General features: G+C 38.6%; 1 protein-coding gene across 1 annotated transcript; it reads right to left on the minus strand.

Annotated features, from left to right (window-relative positions):
• Positions 1 to 18,582: 18,582 nt before the first annotated feature.
• Positions 18,583 to 22,044, minus strand: ppib (peptidylprolyl isomerase B (cyclophilin B)). Its single transcript, XM_079743484.1, has 5 exons — positions 21,819 to 22,044; positions 21,236 to 21,349; positions 20,228 to 20,321; positions 19,434 to 19,618; positions 18,583 to 19,039 (listed from the first exon to the last, which is right to left on the minus strand). The coding sequence occupies exons 1-5, from the start codon at positions 21,951 to 21,953 to the stop codon at positions 18,917 to 18,919; spliced, it is 651 nt and encodes a 216-aa protein (XP_079599610.1). The 5' UTR covers positions 21,954 to 22,044; the 3' UTR covers positions 18,583 to 18,916.
• Positions 22,045 to 23,891: the final 1,847 nt, after the last annotated feature.

A 23,891-nucleotide genomic window follows, 5' to 3' on the forward strand; every position in this document is an offset into this window, starting at 1 on the left:
TGTGACCTTCAAAATGTGGAGTTTCTGGACTCCAACTGGTGGCGTTGGTTCAAATCCCAATTTAGACAACTTTCTTAAAACTTCTGAGTACCATTTTAAAACTGCAGTTTTAGAAATCATTGTTCAAATGACTAGATATATTAGATACATTTCTGACATTATTTTAGCTGAATTTAGACTCTTCACTTAATATATATAGTCGTCAGGATGGACGAGCGGTCTAAGGCGTCAGACTCAAGGATTACTGCCTTCCTATAATCTGGGGTTTCTGGTCTCCTACTGGAGGCGTGCGTTCAAATACAACTTTAGACAACTTTCTTAAAACTTCAGTTTTATAAATCATTGTTCAAATGACAAGATATATTACGTACATTTTTTACATTATTTTAGCTGAATATAGACTCTTCACTTAATTTAAACAGTTGTCAGGATGGCCGAGCGGTCTAAGGCGTAACACTCAAGGATTACTAAATTCCTCTAATCTGGGGTTTCTGGTCTCCAAATGGAGGCGTGGGTTCAAATCCCTCTCCTGGCAACCTTTTTAAAACTTCAGTTTTTAGAAATCATCGTTCAAATGACTAGATATATTAGGTACATTTCTTACGTTCTTTTAGCCGAATTTAGAAACTTTACTTAAAACACATCATTATCAGCATGGCTGAGTTGTCTAGGGCGTCAGACTCAAGGACTGTGACCTTCAAAATGTGGAGTTTCTGGGCTCCAACTGGTGGCGTTGGTTCAAATCCCACTTTAGACAACTTTCTTAAAACTTCAGTTTTATAAATCATTCTTCAAATGACTAGATATATTACGTACATTTCTTGTCTTATTTTAGCTGAATCTAGACTCTTGACTTAAAATGTACAGTCGTCAGGATGGCAGAGTGGGCTAAGGTGACAGACTCAAGGATTACTACCTTCCTCTAATCTGGTTTTGTTGGTCTGCAACTGGAGGCTTGGGTTCAAATCCCACTTCTGACAAACATTTTAAAACTTCAGTTTTTGAAATCATTGTTCAAATGACTAGATATAATAGGTACATTTCTTAAGTTTTTTTAGCCGAATTTAGAAACTTTGCTTAAAAGACATCATTGTCAGCATGGCTGAGTAGTCTAAGGCGTTTGACTCAAGGAATGTGAATTTCAAAATTTGGAGTTTCTGGTCTCCAACTGGTGTTGTTGGTTCAAATCCTAATTTAGATAACTTTCTTAAAACCTCTGACAACCATTTTAAAACTTCAGTTTTAGAAATCATTGTTCAAATGACTAGATATATTAGATACATTGCTTACATTATTTTAGCTGAATTTAGACTCTTCACTTAATTTATTCAGTCGTCAGGATGCCAGAGTGGTCTGAGGCGCCAGACTCAAGGATTTCTACCTTCCTATAATCTGGGGTTTCTGGTCTTCAACTGGAGGCGTGGGTTCAAATCCCACTTTAGACAACTTTCTTAAAACTTCAGTTTTATAAATCATTGTTCAAATGACTAGATAAATTACGTACATTTTTTACATTATTTTTGCTGAATTTAGACTCTTCACTTAATTTATACAGTCGTCAGGATGGCCGAGCGGTCTACGGCGCAGGAATCAAGGATTACGAACTTCCTCTAATCTGGGGTTTCTGGTCTCCAACTGGAGGCGTGGGTTGAAATCACAATTATGACAACCATTTTAAAACTTCAGTTTTAGAAATAAATTTTTCAAATGACTAGATATATAAGGTACATTTCTTACGTTATTTTAATTACTACCTTCCTCAAACCTGGGGTTTCTGGTCTCCAACTGGAGGCGTGGGTTCAATTCCCTCTCCTGGCAACCTTTTTAAAACTTCAGTTTTTAGAAATCATCGTTCAAATGACTAGATATATTAGGTACATTTCTTACGTTCTTTTAGCCGAATTTAGAAACTTTACTTAAAGTACAGTTTTATCAGCATGCCTGAGTAGTCTAAGGCCTCAGACTCAAGGACATTGACCTTCAAAATGTGGAGTTTCTGGTCACAAACTGGTGGCGTTGGTTCAAATCCCACTTCAGACAACTTTCTTAAAACTTCAGTTTTAGAAATCATTGTTCAAATGACTACATATAGTAGATACATTTCTTACATTGTTTTAGCTAAATTTAGACTCTTCACTTAAATTATACAGTCGTCAGGATGGCCGAGCGGTCTAAGGCGCCAGACTCAAGGTTTACTTCCTTCCTATAATCTGGGGTTTCTGGTCTCAAAGTGGAGGCGTGGGTTCAAATCCCACTTCTGACAACCATTTTAAAACTTCAGTTTTAGAAATTATTTTTCAAATGACTAGATATATAAGGTACATTTCTGACGTTATTTTAGCCAAATGTAGAAACTTTACTTAAAACACATCATTATCAGCATGGCTGAGTAGTCTAGGGCGTCAGACTGAAGGACTGTGACCTTCAAAATGTGGAGTTTCTGGACTCCAACTGGTGGCGTTCGTTCAAATCCCACTTTAGACAACTTTCTTAAAACTTCAGTTTTATAAGTCATTCTTCAAATGACTAGATATATTATGTACATTTCTTGTGTTATTTTAGCTGAATTTAGACTCTTGACTTAAAATGTACAGTTTTCAGGATGGCAGAGTGGGCTAAAGTGCCAGACTCAAGTATTACTACCTTCCTCTAAGGTGGGTTTTTTGGTCTCCAACTGGAGGCTTGGGTTCAAATCCCACTTCAGACAATTTTCTTAAAACTTCAGTTTTAGAAATCATTGTTCAAATGACTACATGTAGTAGATACATTTCTTACATTATTTTACCATAATTTAGACTCTTCACTTAAACTTTACAGTCGTCAGGATGGCCGAGCGGTCTAAGGCGCCAGACTCAAGGATTCCTTTCTTCCTATAATCTGGGGTTTCTGGTCTCCAAGTGGAGGCGTGGGTTCAAATCCCACTTCTGACAACCATTTTAAAACTTCAGTTTTAGACATCATTTTTCAAATGACTAGATATATAAGGTACATTTCTGACGTTATTTTAGCCGAATGTAGAAACTTTACTTAAAACACATCATTATCAGCATGGCTGAGTAGTCTAGGGCGTCAGACTGAAGGACTGTGACCTTCAAAATGTGGAGTTTCTGGACTCCAACTGGTGGAGTTGGTTCAAATCCTAATTTAGATACCTTTCTTAAAACTTCTGACAACCATTTTAAAACTTCAGTTTTAGAAATCATTGTTCAAATGACTAGATATATTAGATACATTGCTTACATTATTTTAGCTGAATTTAGACTCTTCACTTAAATTATTCAGTCGTCAGGGTGCCCCAGCGGTCTGAGGCGACAGACTCAAGGATTTCTACATTCCTTTAATCTGGGGGTTCTGGTCTCCAACTGGAGGCGTGGGTTCAAATCCCACTTTAGACAACTTTCTTAAAACTTCAGTTTTATAAATCATTGTTCAAATGACTAGATATATTACGTACATTTTTTACATTATTTTAGCTGAATTTAGACTCTTCACTTAATTTATACAGTCGTCAGGATGGCCGAGCGGTCTCCGGCGCAAGAATCAAGGATTACTAATTTACTCTAATCTGGGGTTTCTGGTCTGCAACTGGAGGCGTGCGTTCAAATCACAATTCTGACAACCATTTTAAAACTTCAGTTTTAGAAATAAATTTTTCAAATGACTAGATATATAAGGTACATTTCTTACGTTATTGTAATTACTAACTTCCTCAAACCTGGGGTTTCTGGTCTCCAACTGGAGGCGTGGGTTCAAATCCCACTTCTGGCAACATTTTTAAAACTTCAGTTTTAGAAATCATCGTTCAAATGACTAGATATATTAGGTACATTTCTTACGTTCTTTTAGCCGAATTTAGAAACTTTACTTAAAGTATAGCGTTATCAGCATGGCTGAGTAGGCTAAAGCTTCAGACTCAAGGATATTGACCTTCAAAATGTGGAGTTTCTGGTCTCCTACTGGTGGCGTTGGTTCAAATCCAACTTCAGACAACTTCCTTAAAACTTCAGTTTTATAAGTCGTTCTTCAAATGACTAGATATATTACGTACATTTCTTGTGTTATTTTAGCTGAATTTAGGCTCTTGACTTAAAATGTACAGTTTTCAGGATGGCAGAGTGGGCTAAAGTGCCAGACTCAAGTATTACTACCTTCCTCTAAGGTGGGTATTTTGGTCTCCAACTGGAGGCTTGGGTTCAAATCCCACTTCAGACAATTTTCTTAAAACTTCAGTTTTAGAAATCATTGTTCAAATGACTACATGTAGTAGATACATTTCTTACATTATTTTAGCTAAATTTAGACTCTTCACTTAAATTTTACAGTCGTCAGGATGGCCGAGCGGTCTAAGGCGCCAGACTCAAGGATTCCTTCCTTCCTATAATCTGGGGTTTCTGGTCTCCAAGTGGAGGCGTGGGTTCAAATCCCACTTCTGACAACCATTTTAAAACTTCAGTTTTAGACATCATTTTTCAAATGACTAGATATATAAGGTACATTTCTGACGTTATTTTAGCCGAATGTAGAAACTTTACTTAAAACACATCATTATCAGCATGGCTGAGTAGTCTAGGGCGTCAGACTGAAGGACTGTGACCTTCAAAATGTGGAGTTTCTGGACTCCAACTGGTGGAGTTGGTTCAAATCCTAATTTAGATACCTTTCTTAAAACTTCTGACAACCATTTTAAAACTTCAGTTTTAGAAATCATTGTTCAAATGACTAGATATATTAGATACATTGCTTACATTATTTTAGCTGAATTTAGACTCTTCACTTAAATTATTTAGTCGTCAGGGTGCCCCAGCGGTCTGAGGCGACAGACTCAAGGATTTCTACATTCCTTTAATCTGGGGGTTCTGGTCTCCAACTGGAGGCGTGGGTTCAAATCCCACTTTAGACAACTTTCTTAAAACTTCAGTTTTATAAATCATTGTTCAAATGACTAGATATATTACGTACATTTTTTACATTATTTTAGCTGAATTTAGACTCTTCACTTAATTTATACAGTCGTCAGGATGGCCGAGCGGTCTCCGGCGCAAGAATCAAGGATTACTAATTTACTCTAATCTGGGGTTTCTGGTCTGCAACTGGAGGCGTGCGTTCAAATCACAATTCTGACAACCATTTTAAAACTTCAGTTTTAGAAATAAATTTTTCAAATGACTAGATATATAAGGTACATTTCTTACGTTATTGTAATTACTAACTTCCTCAAACCTGGGGTTTCTGGTCTCCAACTGGAGGCGTGGGTTCAAATCCCACTTCTGGCAACCTTTTTAAAACTTCAGTTTTAGAAATCATCGTTCAAATGACTAGATATATTAGGTACATTTCTTACGTTCTTTTAGCCGAATTTAGAAACTTTACTTAAAGTATAGCGTTATCAGCATGGCTGAGTAGGCTAAAGCTTCAGACTCAAGGATATTGACCTTCAAAATGTGGAGTTTCTGGTCTCCTACTGGTGGCGTTGGTTCAAATCCAACTTCAGACAACTTCCTTAAAACTTCAGTTTTATAAGTCGTTCTTCAAATGACTAGATATATTACGTACATTTCTTGTGTTATTTTAGCTGAATTTAGGCTCTTGACTTAAAATGTACAGTTTTCAGGATGGCAGAGTGGGCTAAAGTGCCAGACTCAAGTATTACTACCTTCCTCTAAGGTGGGTATTTTGGTCTCCAACTGGAGGCTTGGGTTCAAATCCCACTTCAGACAATTTTCTTAAAACTTCAGTTTTAGAAATCATTGTTCAAATGACTACATGTAGTAGATACATTTCTTACATTATTTTAGCTAAATTTAGACTCTTCACTTAAACTTTACAGTCGTCAGGATGGCCGAGCGGTCTAAGGCGCCAGACTCAAGGATTCCTTCCTTCCTATAATCTGGGGTATCTGGTCTCCAAGTGGAGGCGTGGGTTCAAATCCCACTTCTGACAACCATTTTAAAACTTCAGTTTTAGAAATCATTTTTCAAATGACTAGATATATAAGGTACATTTCTGACGTTATTTTAGCCAAATGTAGAAACTTTACTTAAAACACATCATTATCAGCATGGCTGAGTAGTCTAGGGCGTCAGACTGAAGGACTGTGACCTTCAAAATGTGGAGTTTCTGGACTCCAACTGGTGGCGTTGGTTCAAATCCCAATTTAGACAACTTTCTTAAAACTTCTGACAACCATTTTAAAACTGCAGTTTTAGAAATCATTGTTCAAATGACTAGATATATTAGATACATTTCTGACATTATTTTAGCTGAATTTAGACTCTTCACTTAATATATAAAGTCGTCAGGATGGCCGAGCGGTCTAAGGCGTCAGACTCAAGGATTACTGCCTTCCTATAATCTGGGGTTTCTGGTCTCCTACTGGAGGTGTGCGTTCAAATCCGATTGCTGACAATCATATTAAAACTTCAGTTTTAGAAATCATTTTTCAAATGATCAGATATATAAGGTACATTTCTTACGTTATTTTAGCTGAATTTAGAAGCTTTACTTAAAGCATAGCATTATCAGCACGGCTGAGTAGTCTAAGACGTCAGACGTAAGGACATTGACCTTCAAAATGTAGAGTTTTTGGTCTCCCAACTGGTGGCGTTGGTTCAAATCCCAATTTAGACAACTTTCTTAAAACTTCTGACAATCATTGTTCAAATGACTAGATATATTAGATACATTGCTTACATTATTTTAGCTGAATTTAGACTCTGCACTTAAATTATACAGTCGTCAGGTTGACCGAGCGGTCTAAGGCGCCAGACTCAAGGATTTCAAACTTCCTATAATCCGGGGTTTCTGGTCTCCAGCTGGAGGCGTGCGTTCAAATCTAACTTTAGACGACTTTCTTAAAACTTCAGTTTTATAAATCAGTGTTCAAATGACAAGATATATTACGTACATTTTTTACATTATTTTAGCTGAATATAGACTCCTCACTTAATTTCAATAGTTGTCAGGATGGCTGAGCGGTCTAAGGCGCCAGACTCAAGGATTACTTCCTTCCTATAATCTGGGGTATCTGGTCTCCAAGTGGAGGCGTGGGTTCAAATCCTACTTCTGACAACCATTTTGAAACTTCAGTTTTAGAAATCATTTTTCAAATGACTAGATATATAAGGTACATTTCTGACGTTATTTTAGCCGAATGTAGAAACTTTACTTAAAACACATCATTATCAGCATGGCTGAGTAGTCTAGGGCGTCAGACTGAAGGACTGTGACCTTCAAAATGTGGAGTTTCTGGACTCCAACTGGTGGCGTTGGTTCAAATCCCAATTTAGACAACTTTCTTAAAACTTCTGACAACCATTTTAAAACTGCAGTTTTAGAAATCATTGTTCAAATGACTAGATATATTAGATACATTTCTGACATTATTTTAGCTGAATTTAGACTCTTCACTTAATATATAAAGTCGTCAGGATGGCCGAGCGGTCTAAGGCGTCAGACTCAAGGATTACTGCCTTCCTATAATCTGGGGTTTCTGGTCTCCTACTGGAGGCGTGCGTTCAAATCCGATTGCTGACAATCATATTAAAACTTCAGTTTTAGAAATCATTTTTCAAATGATCAGATATATAAGGTACATTTCTTACGTTATTTTAGCTGAATTTAGAAGCTTTACTTAAAGCATAGCATTATCAGCACGGCTGAGTAGTCTAAGACGTCAGACGTAAGGACATTGACCTTCAAAATGTAGAGTTTTTGGTCTCCCAACTGGTGGCGTTGGTTCAAATCCCAATTTAGACAACTTTCTTAAAACTTCTGACAACCATTTTAAAACTTCAGTTTTAGAAATCATTGTTCAAATGACTAGATATATTAGATACATTGCTTACATTATTTTAGCTGAATTTAGACTCTGCACTTAAATTATACAGTCGTCAGGTTGACCGAGCGGTCTAAGGCGCCAGACTCAAGGATTTCAACCTTCCTATAATCCGGGGTTTCTGGTCTCCAGTTGGAGGCGTGCGTTCAAATCCAACTTTAGACGACTTTCTTAAAACTTCAGTTTTATAAATCATTGTTCAAATGACAAGATATATTACGTACATTTTTTACATTATTTTAGCTGAATATAGACTCTTCACCTAATTTAAACAGTTGTCAGGATGGCCGAGCGGTCTAAGGCGCCAGACTCAAGGATTACTTCCTTCCTATATTCTGGGGTATCTGGTCTCCAAGTGGAGGCGTGGGTTCAAATCCCACTTCTGACAACCATTTTGAAACTTCAGTTTTAGAAATCATTTTTCAAATGACTAGATATATAAGGTACATTTCTGACGTTATTTTAGCCGAATGTAGAAACTTTACTTAAAACACATCATTATCAGCATGGCTGAGTAGTCTAGGGCGTCAGACTGAAGGACTGTGACCTTCAAAATGTGGAGTTTCTGGACTCCAACTGGTGGCGTTGGTTCAAATCCCAATTTAGACAACTTTCTTAAAACTTCTGACAACCATTTTAAAACTGCAGTTTTAGAAATCATTGTTCAAATGACTAGATATATTAGATACATTTCTGACATTATTTTAGCTGAATTTAGACTCTTCACTTAATTTATACAGTCGTCAGGTTGACCGAGCGGTCTAAGGCGCCAGACTCAAGGATTTCAAGCTTCCTATAATCCGGGGTTTCTGGTCTCCAGCTGGAGGCGTGCGTTCATATAAAGTCGTCAGGATGGCCGAGCGGTCTAAGGCGTCAGACTCAAGGATTACTGCCTTCCTATAATCTGGGGTTTCTGGTCTCCTACTGGAGGCGTGCGTTCAAATGCGATTGCTGACAATCATATTAAAACTTCAGTTTTAGAAATCATTTTTCAAATGATCAGATATATAAGGTACATTTCTTACGTTATTTTAGCTGAATTTAAAAGCTTTACTTAAAGCATAGCATTATCAGCACGGCTGAGTAGTCTAAGACGTCAGACGTAAGGACATTGACCTTCAAAATGTAGAGTTTTTGGTCTCCCAACTGGTGGCGTTGGTTCAAATCCCAATTTAGACAACTTTCTTAAAACTTCAGTTTTAGAAATCATTGTTCAAATGACTAGATATATTAGATACATTGCTTACATTATTTTAGCTGAATTTAGACTCTGCACTTAAATTATACAGTCGTCAGGTTGACCGAGCGGTCTAAGGTGCCAGACTCAAGGATTTCAACCTTCCTATAATCCGGGGTTTCTGGTCTCCAGCTGGAGGCGTGCGTTCAAATCCAACTTTAGACGACTTTCTTAAAACTTCAGTTTTATAAATCATTGTTCAAATGACAAGATATATTACGTACATTTTTCACATTATTTTAGCTGAATATAGACTCTTCACTTAATTTAAACAGATGTTAGGATGGCCGAGCGGTCTAAGGCGCCAGACTCAAGGATTACTTCCTTCCTATAATCTGGGGTATCTGGTCTCCAAGTGGAGGCGTGGGTTCAAATCCCACTTCTGACAACCATTTTAAAACTTCAGTTTTAGAAATCATTTTTCAAATGACTAGATATATAAGGTACATTTCTGACGTTATTTTAGCCGAATGTAGAAACTTTACTTAAAACACATCATTATCAGCATGGCTGAGTAGTCTAGGGTGTCAGTCTCAAGGACTGTGACCTTCAAAATGTGGAGTTTCTGGTCTCCAACTGGTGGAGTTGGTTCAAATCCCACTTTAGACAACGTTCTTAAAATTTCAGTTTTATAAGTCATTCTTCAAATGACTAGATATATTACGTACATTTCTTGTGTTATTTTAGCTGAATTTAGACTCTTGACTTAAAATCTACATTTTTCAGGATGGCAGAGTGGGCTAAAGTGCCAGACTCAAGTATTACTACCTTCGTCTAATCTGGGTTTTTTGGTCTCCAACTGGAGGCTTGGGTTCAAATCTCACTTCTGACAAAAATTTTAAAACTTCAGTTTTAGAAATCATTTATCAAATGACTAGATATATAAGGTACATTTCTTGCGTTATTTTAGCCGAATTTAGAAACTTTACTTAAATCACATCATTATCAGCATGGCTGAGTAGTCTAAGGCTTCAGACACAAGGACTGTGACCTTGAAAATGTGGAGTTTCTGGTCTCCCAACTGGTGGCGTTAGTTCAAATCCTGATTTAGATAACTTTCTTAAAACTTCTGACAACCATTTTAAAACTTCAGTTTTAGAAATCATTGTTCAAATGACTAGATATATTAAAACTTCAGTTTTATAAGTCATTCTTCAAATGACTAGATATATTACGTACATTTCTTGTGTTATTTTAGCTGAATTTAGACTCTTGACTTAAAATGTACAGTTTTCAGGACGTTAGAGTGGGCTAAAGTGCCAGACTGAAGTATTACTACCTTCCTCTAATCTGGGTTTTTTGGTCTCCAACTGGAGGCTTGGGTTCAAATCCCACTTCTGACAACCATTTTAAAACTTCAGTTTTAGAAATAATTTTTTCAAATGACTAGATAAATAAGGTACATTTCTTACATTTTAATTACTACCTTCCTCAAACTTGGGGTTTCTGGTCTCCAACTGGAGGCGTGGGTTCAAATCCCACTTCTGGCAACCTTTTTAAAACTTCAGTTTTTGAAATCATTGTTCAAATGACTACAGTTATACTGTTAATTTCTTGAGTCATTTTAGCTTAATTTAGACTCTCTTCTTGATTTAGAGAGTCCTCAGTAGTCATGAGGATGGCCGAGAGGTCTAAGGCGCTACACTCAAGGGTTTTTACCTTCCTCAAACCTTGAGTTTTTGGTCTCTAACTGGAGATAGCGTCGTCAGGATGGCCGAGCAGTCCAGGAAGCCAGACTGAAGGACTACTACCATCCTCAGAACTGGGATTTCTGGTCTCCAACTTGATGCGTGGGTTCAATTACAACTTCTGAAAAGTTTTATAAATATTCAGTTTCATGAATCATTGTTCATACGACTACAGTTATACTGTCATTTTCTCGAGTCATTTTAGCTTAATGTAGACTCTTCTTGATTTAGAGTGTCGTCAGAATGGTCGAGCTGTCTAAGGCGGCAGTTTCAAGGTTTACTACCTTTCTCAAACCTGGGGTTTCTGGTATTGAACTGGCGGTGTCTGTTCCATTCCCACTTTGGACAACTATTTTAAAACTTCAGTTTTAGAAATCTTTGTTCAAATGACTACAATTATAAGGTTAATTTCTTGAATCATTTTAGCTTAATTTAGACTCTCTACTTGAGTTAGAGAGTCGTCAGGATGGCAGACCGGTCGAAGTAGGGAGTTTTAAGGTTTACTACCTACCACACCTGGGGTTTCTGGGCTCCAACAGAAGGTGTGGGTTCAAATCTGACAACCTTTTTAAAACTTCAGTTTTAGAAATCATTGTTCAAATGACTAGATATATTATGTACATTTCTTACGTTAATTTAGCTGAATTTAGACTCTACTTAAACAAAACAGTCGTCAGGATGGCCGAGTGTTCTAAGGCGCCAGGCTGAAGGATTACTACCTTCCTCTAAATTGGGGTTTCTGGTCTCAAACTGGAGAAGTTACTTCAAATCCCACTTCCGAAAACTTTTTTAAAACTTCAGTTTTAGAAATCATGTTCAAATTACTACAATTATAAGGTTAATTTCTTCAAACATTTAAGCTTAATTTAGACTCTACTTTATTTATATAGGGGTTAGAATGGGTGAGCGGTCTAAGGTGGCAGTCTCAAGGTTTACTTCATGTCTCAAAACTGGAGTTTCTGGTCTACAACTGGAGGCGTGGGTTCGACACCCACATCTGACAACCTTTTCAAAACTTCAGTTTTAGAAATCGTTATTCGAATGAAAGTCGTCAGGATGGTTGATCGGTCTAAGGCGGTAGACTCAAGGTTTACTACGGAGCTCGAACGTGGTGTTCCTGGTGTACAACTGGATGCATCGGTTCAAATCCAAATTCTGACAACATTTTTAAAACTTCAGTTTTAGAAATCCTTGTTCAAATGACTACAATTATAAGGTTAATTTCTTGAATCATTTTAGCTTAATTTAGACTCTCTACTACTACCATTTGCAAACCTGGGGTTTCTGGTCTCCAACTGGAGGCGTGGGTTCAAATACAATTTCCGATACATTTTTTAAATCTTCATTTTTATGAAACATTGTCAATCGACTACAGTCATATTGTTAATTTCTCGGGTCATTTTAGCTTAATTTAGACTCTACATAACTCTACATAACAGACTCAAGGATTGTTACCTTCCTCAAATCTGGGATTTCAGGTCTCAAACTGGAGGTGTGGGTTCAAATACAACTGCTGACAACTTTTTTAAAATCTTCGGTTTTATAAATCATTGTTCAAATTACTACAATTCTAAGGTCAATTTCTTGAATCATTTTAGCTTAATTTAGACTCTCTACTTCTTTTAGGAGGTTGTCAGGATGGGCCAGGGGTCTAAGATACCAGACTCATGGATTTCTACGTTTCTCGAAATTGTGATTACTCTTCTCCAACTAGAGGCCTGGGTTCAGATCCCTCTTTTAAAAACTTTGGTTTTATAAATCATTGTTCAAATGACTAGATATATTAGGTACATTTCTTACGTTTTTAAGATGAACTTAGACTCTTTACTTAATATACAGATTTGTCTGGTTGTCCGAGAGGTCTAAAGCTCAAGGATCTCAAGGATTATTATCTTCCTCAAATCTGGCATTTCCGGTCTCAAACTGGAGGCGTCCGTTCAATTCCCCCTTCTGACATCTTTTTTAGAAGTTCAGTTTTAGAAATCTTTGTTCAAATGACTACAATTATAAGGTTAATTTCTTGAGTCATTTTAGCATGATTTAGACTCTACTGGATTTGGAGAATTGCCAGAATGGACGAGCGGTCTAAGGCGGTAGACTCAAGATTTAGTATGTTGTCTACAACTGGTCTACAACTGGACGCATTAGTTCAAATCACTATTCTGACACCCATCTTAAAACTTAATTTTTTGAAATCATTTTTTAAATAGCTAGATATATTAGGTTCATTTCTTACGTTATTTTAGCTTAATTTAGACTATTTACTTAAATTACACAGTGATCTGGAGGGCTGAGAGGTCTAAGGCGCCAGTCTTAAGGATTACAACCTTCCTCAAATCTGGGGTTGCTGGTGTCTAACTGGAGTTGTGGGTTCAAAACACACTGCTGACAAACATTTAAAAACTTCGGTTTTATAAATCATTGTTGAAATGACTAGAATTATAAGGTTAATTTCTTATGTTATTTTATCTTAATTTAGACTCTCTACTTAATTTCAACAGTCGTCAAATTGGATGAGCAGTCAAAGGAGACAGACTCAAGAATTACTACCTTCCTCAAATCTGGGTTTGCAGGTCTCCAACTGGAGGGTGGGTTTAAATCCCACGTCTGACTAGCTTTTCAAAACTTCAGTTTTGAAGAACGTTGTTCAAATGACTAGAATTACCGTGTGGATTTTTACGTTATATGATATTAGGTTAGACACTGTACTTGTGTTAAATTGTTGACATGCTGGTTGAGTGGTCAAAGGCGTGAGCCTCAAGGATTACTACCTTTCTCACTTCGGCGGTTTCTGGTCTCCACCTGGAGGTGTGAGTTCGAGTCCCACATCTGACACCCTTTTGAAAACTTTTTTATTTTTATATTTTTATATTTAATTTTTATAAATCATTGTTCAAATGACTAGAATTATAAGGTTAATTTTTTAGGTTGTATAAATCAAATGCGTTCAAATCACACTTCTGACAACCTCTTTAAAACTTCTGAATTTAAAATCATAGTTCAAAAGAATAGAATTATTGGGTACATTTGTCACATTATTTAAGATCAATTTAGACACTCCACTTTCATTTCGCAGTCATTTGGATGGCCAAGTGGTCTAAGGCGCCAGACTGAAGCATTACTAGCTTCCACAAATCTGGTGCTTCTGGGGTTCTACTGGATGCGTGGAATTAAAACGCACTGCAAAAACCTAGAACAGTTTTATAAATCATTGTTCAAATTACTAGAATTTTTAAGTTCATGTCTTACGTTATTTTATCTTAATTTAGACTGTACTTTATTTAAACATTCGTCAGATTGGCCGAGCGGTCTAAGGCGCCAGACTGAAGGATTACTACCTTCCTCAAATCTGGTGTTTTTGGTCTCCAACTGGAGGCGTGGGTTAAAATCCCACTTCTCACAACCTAAAACTTCAGATTTAAAAATTATAGCTCAAAATAATATAATTATTGGGTAAATTGTTCACGTTATTTAGGCTCAATTTATACGCTCTACTAGAGTTCCAGATTGTCAGCAAGGCCGAGTGGTCTAAGGAGCTAGACTGAAGGATTGCTACCTTTCTCAAAATATTGGTTTCTGGTCTCCAACTTTAGGTGTGGGTTCAAAGCCGTCTTCAGACAACCATTTTAAAACTTCAGTTTTATAAATCATTGTTCAAATGACTAGATATATTAGGTACATTTTTCACGTTAGTAAAGCTCAATTAAGACACTGTACTTAGTTTCTACAGTCGTCAGGATGGCCGAGCGGTCTAAGGTGCCAGACTCAAGGATTACTACCTGCCTTTTTTTATGAAGGTATTAATGTAGAAAAAGTCTTAAGCATGTGTAAATAGGTCACAAATTCCTAACAGTAAATTTGAAGTCGTCAATATTTATTTTGCATGTGTACACTAAAGTCACAAATGTGTTACAGCAAATATGAAGTCGTAAATATTTTTCTACCATTGTAAACACAACATAGAGGCTACGAGTTCACAAGTCCTTTGTTACAGGTGCACAAATCCTATCCTGTGCATCACAACTTCAAAGAGTCTTGCAAATTTTGCTACACATTTGCTACATGTCATTCCAGCGAAGTTGGTGCAAAACACATTCACACACCCGTGTCTCATAATCTGAGAAAATGCACAAAAATTGTGCATTCGTCAATCCAAATGTGAACTAATGCATCAAAATTTGCACATCTGTGAAAAATTTCCTCACAAATGAAATTATATAGATTGATATGTTCAATGAGCATTTTAATGAGCGAGCACAAGTCCATCGATACAACTGCTCGAATGTACAACTCTCAGCCGTTGTTTTTCTTGTGGATGCTTTTGCAACACGTCTGGGACCATCCGAGCAGACCATTAAAATACATTGAGGCATGTTGTGGCATGTTAATGCAATAATTTGGGGGGAATTCAGTTGAACTAAGTAATTTAATTTTACATAATGTAAGATACCCAACTCCGTCGTGTAGCATGCCCTTGTCTGCTTTCAAGACTCCAGAAAGTAAGAGCTTGCTTGTATGGTCCCAGTGTAATTTGAAAAATGCACCACCTGCCGGCGACTTTCATTGGTTAATGTTTCAATTTTGTCCCGCCCACGGACGCTCTACTTCATACGGATGCGAATCACTTTTGCTACACTTGCACCACATAGACTTGTTGCAAAAGTATCCCAAGAAAAACAACAGCTGAGACTCGTAGCAGCAGATTCGAGCAGTTGTATCGATGGACTTGTGCTCGCTCATTAAAATGAACATGCACAAATTTTGTGCATGTTCTTAGATTGTGAAACACGGGTGTGTGAATGTATTTTGCACCAACTGCGCTGCAATGATTGTAGAAAAGTGTCAAGTGCATGACTCTTTGAAGTTGTGTTGCACAGGATAGGATTTGTGCACCTGTAACAAAGGACTTGTGAACTCGTAGCCCCTATTTTGTGTTTACAATGGTAGAAAAAAAAAAGTTTACAACTTCAAATTTAGTGTTACACATTTGTGACTTTAGTGTACACATGCAAAATAAATATTGGTGACTTCAAATTTACTGTTAGTTTTGCTACAATAATACCTTCAAAGTTCCTGGTCTCCAACTGTAGGCGTGGGTTCAAATCCCACTTCTGACAATTATTTTTAAACTTCAGCCTTAAATATGTCATAACATGGACTACATAGCTCATACACACTGTATATATTCATGATGCAAGCAGCGCACTCTGTCCATGACCATCGGTTCACTCAAACAGAGGAGCTCGTTCGTTTTTAGGAATTCCATCCTAATGACCAGCACCCTCCCTCTGGCCTATGGCCTTATATAAAATATAAATACAGACATTGAAAGAACAGGATAAAGATTTTTTCAATGCAGCGATTAATGTATTGGCTAAATATAAACATTAATAACTCAAATATATGATAAGAACTCCCATTTCTCTTTAAACCTACTTAATGTAAGTGACGTAGCATAAATAAGTTTTCTTTAATTATACACACTTAATAATCAACACTTCAATTTCATGTAATAAATAAATAGATAATAATTCATGTTGGGTTAAAAGGTTAAAATGTTAATATAACGTAATTGAACCGATGTGTTAATGTGCTGCAAGCGAACGGAACTAATGTTTTGTTCCTAGTTTCCCTACGTCATTAGTGTTGGTGTAATTGATGTAAAAAGGAATGACCAAGCATGTATGAATGGCGCTCGTTAAGTGCGGCGATAGCATATGTTCGCCTCTGAAGTTAAAGCAGACGGCCAAGATATAAGGACAGTAAAGAACTTAAATCTCTTTTCACAACAAGCGGCCAGCGAGGTATTTTATTTCACCATTTTAATGCACTTTTATTTCCTGTATATACATGTCATTTTTACGTGCCAATTAGTGTCATATTTCTGTGTTTTATTTCGTGCTTATGTAAATACTGCTAATTTGCTGATGTGGCATTTTTGTATTATGTTTGTTTGTAATAGTTTTCACGGCGTAAAGGCTTAAAGACGTAAAGACGTAAAGGAATAAAGCAACGTGCCATTAAAGAACGCCCGTTTCGAAGAAGCCAACCTGTGTCTGTGTGTTGTGACGAGAGCTACACTTAAAGTGCAGATGGTCAGGCATGAAGCTTGTAGAAATCGTCTAGGGGTGCTGAAAAGATTATGAACTAATGTGTTTTAATGTAGGCCAACGTAGAGATGGGCGATATGGCCTAAAATCCATATTGCGATATACATTGCAGCCTCTTGCGATAACGATATATATCAAGATATAAAATCTGAACAAATTCAGAACAGGTTACATAGAACCTAAGGAAAGCCAAACTGCTAAATTTATTTTAAAAAAAAAGAGAAATATAGTATGTCATTTCGAGGACATTTATTGTGAAACACTAATCATACAACATAATGTTGCAGATAAATAAAATTAGTATTGTCGTTCTTTCCTTTAGTGCAAACCATTCTAAAGGGCACTACACTTAGTTTAAGTCCTTGGTTCTTAAATGCCACCCAAGATGCAGAGAACAGGAAAAACGGGTGTCTTTCTAGATAAGGAACAGACACTGTACTGACAATTAGGGATGGGCATGATTAATTGATGATCGATCATTGATTGTTACGATTTTTGTCGATTACGTGATATTTTTTAACGATCAAAAGGAGGTTGACCCAGCCAGAGAGGTGGTCTCGGAGACGTTGCTCAACATGTAGCAAAGAGGAGACGGAACGTCTATTGGATATTTGGGTCCGATATCCAAAAGACATTCAGTCTCCTCTTTGCTCCATGTTGAGCCACCACCCGACGGTCCGACAAAAGCAAGCAAAAAGTATGCTGGAAAACATAACTTAAAAATGCCGATGCATTTAAAGCATTCCGAGTCAGGATGAGGGAGGAGTTGGACAAGTTCGCAGATCAATGTATATCACGCTGGATATCCATGATTGTTTACTTTCACTGGTGCTCCCCCCCCCCCCCCCCCGCCTTTTCTTTAACGCTTTACCCCGCCCCAGACCTTTTTGTCCAATGATTTAACGTTCTTTGCACACATGCAGTTTTGTTGACGAATTCTGGCACTGTTGCGAAAATTGCAATGTGAAAAGGAACCGCACCAAACCAAAAACTAAACATTGTATTTTGCGTCATCAACATGCATTATCGCGATAGAATTAAAATCTCTATCGTAGGCCATTTTTTTTATCGTTTATATCGTATATCGTTTATATCGCGCATTACTAGGCCAACGTATAAGATCTAACTGGCACCATGAATAGAAAAGAAAGTTTGATATGATTGAGTTGTCTTTTAAGTAAGAAAATGTTACTCAGATCCAAACACTACTCAAATTAAATTGACCTTTAGATTAGTTAAAAGATTATTCTGCTCAGTTCAGTTTATGTTCATGTCTCAAGACGGAAGAGTAGACTGAAATCTATCCTATGCTACACAAGATTATGCACTTGAAAATATATGGGCATCATACAATAGTGATCTATGTTTCTGCAATGTTTAATGAGGACCATTATGTCAGAATTTAATTATACTGAACCACATCCGCCTGTCCGTCCTTGAGACATGTCACAAGCTGACATCTTAGAAAATAATAGGTGAGGGAGTCAGAATAGGAATTTGGTTATTCATGTTAGATAATGTGCGCACTTAGCCTGATGCTGTGTAAGCGCGACACCTAGAGGACGTTTCACGTCAAATGGTTATTTTAGTGCACTTCTTATGGTAGAAATGGGGGGGTAGCGTTGTTGCTCCGAAAAAATATAAGGAACTATACCCTTCTGGAAGAAATACAGTAAAACCTGACATCTCTAGAACGATTCAGTCAGCCCCAAATCAAGTAAAGTAACCTTTATTCAAGATTTCCTTCTTTTATTACAAAAAACCAATCGCAAGAACAGCTGGGAATTGCAACTTGGAATGATTGTTGGGGGGCAATAGGAAAACTCTAAATGGACCCAAACGCTGTAGTTTTGAAATGTTAGCTGCGATTTTTGATCTGCCGCATTTAAAAAGAAGGCACCTCCTTCTTCATCCTCATGATGACCACGACCCCCCTCTTCATCGGGACACACAACGGGTTTGGCGTCAATTCCAAAGCGGCCAGCACCCGATCTCCTCTTCCCTCCCCTGCACACAGTGCCGTTTAATGTGATGCTTCAGTAGTGCTCTACTCCTTGGCCACCGCGTAGGGCTTGTCCACATCAATCTTGCCACAGTCGCGGATGGAGACCTCGAGGAGGGGCTTGTCCCTGCTGTCCGTCTTTGTGGCCTCAATCCTCTTCACAACATCCTGAAAGAAAAAGGATAATGAATGGAGGCTCCCATCAAGAACCACCACGAGAGGAGGCGGAAACAATGGGCCAATATGGTTGGTGCAAAGGGTTTTTACATTTAGCAGACACCTTTATCCAAAGAGACATTATATTTGTCAGAAATAAGAAACCTATCGCTGTCGGTACAGAAAGGATGCTCATAGAAACAAGTGCCAAGCACTTACAAATGCAAGGTTAACCCATTTAACTAAAGATATCTAGGATAAGATGCTACACAATGCCAAGTACTATTTTCTTAAGGTATAAAGTATGAATGCAGATTTGTAGCACCAATACTAGTTTATCATCAGGTAGTCAAATGATGAAGCCTGTACAAATCAGATTATGGTTCAGTAATTACGAGACACTCACAAAGCCCTCTAGGATCTTTCCAAAGACCACATGCTTTCCGTCCAGCCAGGGAGTCTGGATGGTGGTGATGAAGAACTGGGAGCCGTTTGTGTCCTTGCCGGCGTTGGCCATGCTCAGCCAGCCCTTGCCGTAGTGCTTCAGCTTGAAGTTCTCATCGGGGAAGCGGTCTCCGTAGATGCTCTTTCCTAGAACACGGGGAGTCAAGGAATCTTTGTCAGTATTGAGAATAAAAACGATTCTACGTCTAGGACTATGCTCGGAAACACAAGACTAATAACCACGCACCACCCCTTAACAGGTACTACTTGATTTGTTGTTGCAGTTGAACACTATTTGAATAGAAGGGGAAGGTGTATCCTCCAGGATTTGTTTAATGTGCACCATAATATAACAAATTATTGGGAATTGGAATTCACTTCTTATGACAAATGTACTTATTGTAACAAATGCACTTATTGTAAGTCGCTTTGGATGAAAGCGTCTGCTAAATGCCCTAAATGTAAATTATAATTTGCAAGCACATTTGGTACATGACCCACATTGGTTTGCCATTGAATTTAGTGCAAATATATTTTTGCTGTATCCATCCCGACATGAGTTTTATGACACTGCTGCTTCTGTTCTACACAATTAGGTAGGTAGTCTACTTTCTATTAATAAATCACTTCTGTTCAGGCTTCCTACATTTAGCCATTCATGATCTTATGCCATAACAATTTCCATCGTGGAGCAGACTGCTACATTACATTATACACATGCAGGGGTATTAAGAGGAGCGTTAAGCTGGGCTTTACCTCCAGTGCCATCCCCCCTGGTGAAGTCTCCACCCTGGATCATAAAGTCCTTGATGACACGATGGAATTTGCTGCCTTTGTAGCCGAATCCTTTCTGTAAAGAACATTGAGTTGTTCAATGTGTTTAACTCCAGCTATGAATACAACAAATCACAATTCAAGTAGGGATGAGAGGAAATAGTAAAACAATTGAAGGGAGATTCAGTTATGGAGGAGACATGATATAATGACATCATGTGGCCTACTTAAAACTACATGGCAAGTTTACTTATTAAGGATTAAGATGACTGCCACTGAACTTGACATTTATAATTCAAGCTCTTTGAATATGAACCCAGAATGAGGCCAGCAGGTTCACAGCACGCTACATGATACAGTCCATTAGTAGTAGTAGATGGTGTCCAAACAACACGCAAGATGAGAAACAATAGTTGTTTCAAGGCCTACATTTTGCAATGTTGCACAGCATCTTGAGCCATGGGATACTGGACATTAAGAAAGAGGTCCTCCCAAGCCTAACTTTCGACACCGTGCTTACGCTCTCCTTCCTTGGTGTACCCATGCTTACACGGCCACAAGAGCTAGGCATCAAAGCCTTGACTGTCGCAGTTTTAGCAGAGTGCTTTAAAAAGAAGGGTATATACAATAAAAGTTCAAATGGACTGTTCAAAAGTAGGCATTTGACTTGGGCGTCTTTGCTTTACCTTTCAGCAATTCGTTTATTTATTTTTAAATAATGTTTGTATCAGTTATACAACATTTTCTGTCAAATAATAAATGCTAGTATAATCAAGTACTCCAATGCATTTAGGGGAATTTTTAAATTTCATCATATTTTCTATCCATAACTAGAACAAAAGCATGCAAGGCAGTTTGCATTCAGAAACCCAGTTCAATGAGTCCGTACTACAGGTCATGATTTTGAGAGAAACCGCTGCATAAGACTAATCTCCTAGTGGTTATACTAGGCTTAGACTAACCCTAGTGGTCTCAGACGGGTCTCCTTACCTCCCCTGTGGCCAATGCGACAAAGTTCTCCACAGTTTTGGGAACGGTCTTCCCAAACACTCCAATCACAATTCTTCCAACTTCCTCATCTCCAATGTTCATATCAAAGTACACCTGAAAAGGAAACACAAAATGTGTTTAACATATTAGTTCTGATCCCAAGTAAAAAAGGCCAACATGCTGAACATCCCCTTGCAGGTTTGCAGTATGTATACGTGGCCAACAGAGCCGCAGCAACGGGGAGCAGTCTGGGCCTGACCGGGACACAACCTGCAACCAAGAGCTTAATTTCCCCATCAATAAACATCTGGACTAGCAGGAACGCAGACATATACGTGAGAAACCCTCACTTTGATTTAAACAACCAGGACGCCATTAAAATCAGTGTATGCAGCAACCGCCTAGCGCTTGGCAGGCGGCTAGCCGACCGCTAGCAACGGCGTAGACACACACTGGTGTTTAGGCCAACACGGAGCTAGCCTCAGACGCGGAGCTCCGCCGTGGAGCCCTGACGGCGGGGCTCGGCTAGTTGGCTCTGGTTGATCCGCACCGACCGCCACTAGCTTAGCAAGGCGGCGCATACCTTCGCGGTGACTTTAGGCCCCTTCTTCTTTTCATCGGCGTCGGAACCGCTCGGGAAGAGAAGGAAAACCACCGATCCCACAATGAGCGTGGCAGCAACTAGGAACTTCATTCTCCTCTCGCAGATCCTGACCATTAACGAGGAAAAAGGAGCTGCCGAACGACGGCCTATTTATCCTACTGTGTGTCGGGTGTCGGGGGTGGAGACTGCAGCGACGGCCCGGGTCTGGTCAGCGGTCTGCTCTTCCTGATGGATGCCCAAGCTGGCAGTGTTGCCAGATTGGGCCAGATTTCCCAACACTGGCTGAAGCGCGCTGCAGACAGATTGGGCGGGAAATCGGACCCAATTTGGCAACAATGCTCATAGGGGTGTGGCTTTCCGGGACCAGACACACGCATGTTGCACTGATTGGTTCGTCTCTTTGAGCATTCAAGCCAATCACAGGTCAACGCGTACAAGGGAACTGAAAAATACAGCTTCAGGCACGTATTCACGTCTTCCTGTAGGTCCATGATTCACGACGTGCTACACATGCTACACTTTTTGAAGCGAAGCAGAGCAGCAGCCTAAATAGCCTAAAATCCTAATAATTTCGTCAAGTAAGAAATCAGGAAGAATTCTGTCTTCACACTGCAGATACTATTGACCTTTTTAAAATGACCACACTGGTGTGGAGATCCAATGTGCCGAAAAAAAGTTTTGCATGAAATGCATGGTCAAATAAATGGTTCACTCCAATGGGTCCATCATTCAGCATCGCCTAAAAAACCTACAAAGAATAATATTTTTAGCAAAGAACACAAAAAAATCTATTTGACTGTTTGACGTTCTTTAGAACTGTCTACATGTCTTTATCGTGCATGCTAAATAAAGCTCTGGGACACACTGAATTCACAAACATGCATTTAAGAACAATTGCATAATTTATGGATTTGTTTGTGTGTGTGGGTGTGCGTGTGTGTGTGTGTGTGTGTGTGTGTGCGTGTGTGTGTGTGCACGCGAGTGTGTTTGTAGTCCCAGCTGTTCCAGCTGCATTTAAAAACAAACAAAATAAAGAGGTGCACATCTGTGAGTCCCTTTCAACCAATGAATGTATGATACACAGCGTTATGCACACTGCTGACCTCCCTCCTCCCAGGGCGTCCCACACATTAACTGCCCCCTCCTGACACGACTCCACTCCCCTCAGATGGGAACATACATGATTACAGGGAGGTCATCCAGGACTCCGTCCACTTGGGGGAGCCCAACCGACTTCATGTGAAAGCCAGCAAGACCGAGATGATGGTGATGACTAGACCGGTCAACACACAGAGATTGGGCATTGAGATAGTGTAGGAGTGTACAGATATCTGGGTGATCAACTTAACCATAAACTGGACGGGTAGGATAACGCGAATGTCCGGTACAAAATAGCCAAATTGTCTTCATTTGCTGAGGAGTCCTTGGCAGTGTGCAGGACCATGTTTAATAAAAATGTTTTGATACTATGGTGGCATCTTAGATATTTTATGCACTGGTCTGCTGGGAGGTGGAAGCCCTGATAGAAAAAGAATCACTAATCTGCTTGTGAGGGCTAGCTCTGTCCTGGACTGCCCTCTAGATGTGCAGCTGAAAGCGCTGCGCTAAGCACCAGATTGCTACACCAACGGTGTGAGAAGAAGCACTCTCAGAGGGCTTTTGTCTCTTCTACACTAATGTAACATAATGTAACACTGTTGTTTTCTCCGTCAATTTCACCCACCACCTACGACAACGCAGCTATGCACAATTTATCTCAGGCTATACACTTATCTATTCATAGTAAACATACACAAATTATCCTGTGAAATTCAATTTTTTGTATAATCCTACAAACCATGTGTGTATTACATTTATGTGAGCAATGATCCATCATGGTTATATCTGCGAAAGAACTAGATATGAGGAAGTGAGTCGGATTGGTTCAACTGAGACCTCAGGGGATGTGGATGCCTTTACATCGATATATAACACAAGGATATTAAGGATGTACCAGATTATTATTACAAATTATTCAAATGGTCTACAGACACTTCAATGAGAAATTGCCTG

This window comes from Pollachius pollachius, assembly GCF_949987615.1.
Source record: "Pollachius pollachius genome assembly, chromosome: 9".
Classification (NCBI taxonomy): domain Eukaryota; kingdom Metazoa; phylum Chordata; class Actinopteri; order Gadiformes; family Gadidae; genus Pollachius; species Pollachius pollachius.

Excerpts from the sequence above, each read along its gene's own strand:
- ppib (XM_079743484.1), bottom strand. The coding sequence starts at position 21,953 with ATGGTCAGGATCTGCGAGAGGAGAATGAAGTTCCTAGTTGCTGCCACG. Across the intron at positions 19,619-20,227 it reads CAGGGGGGATGGCACTGGAG|GAAAGAGCATCTACGGAGAC; the intron begins GTAAAGCCCAGC and ends CCCGTGTTCTAG. Across the intron at positions 19,040-19,433 it reads GAAAGATCCTAGAGGGCTTT|GATGTTGTGAAGAGGATTGA; the intron begins GTGAGTGTCTCG and ends TTTTTCTTTCAG.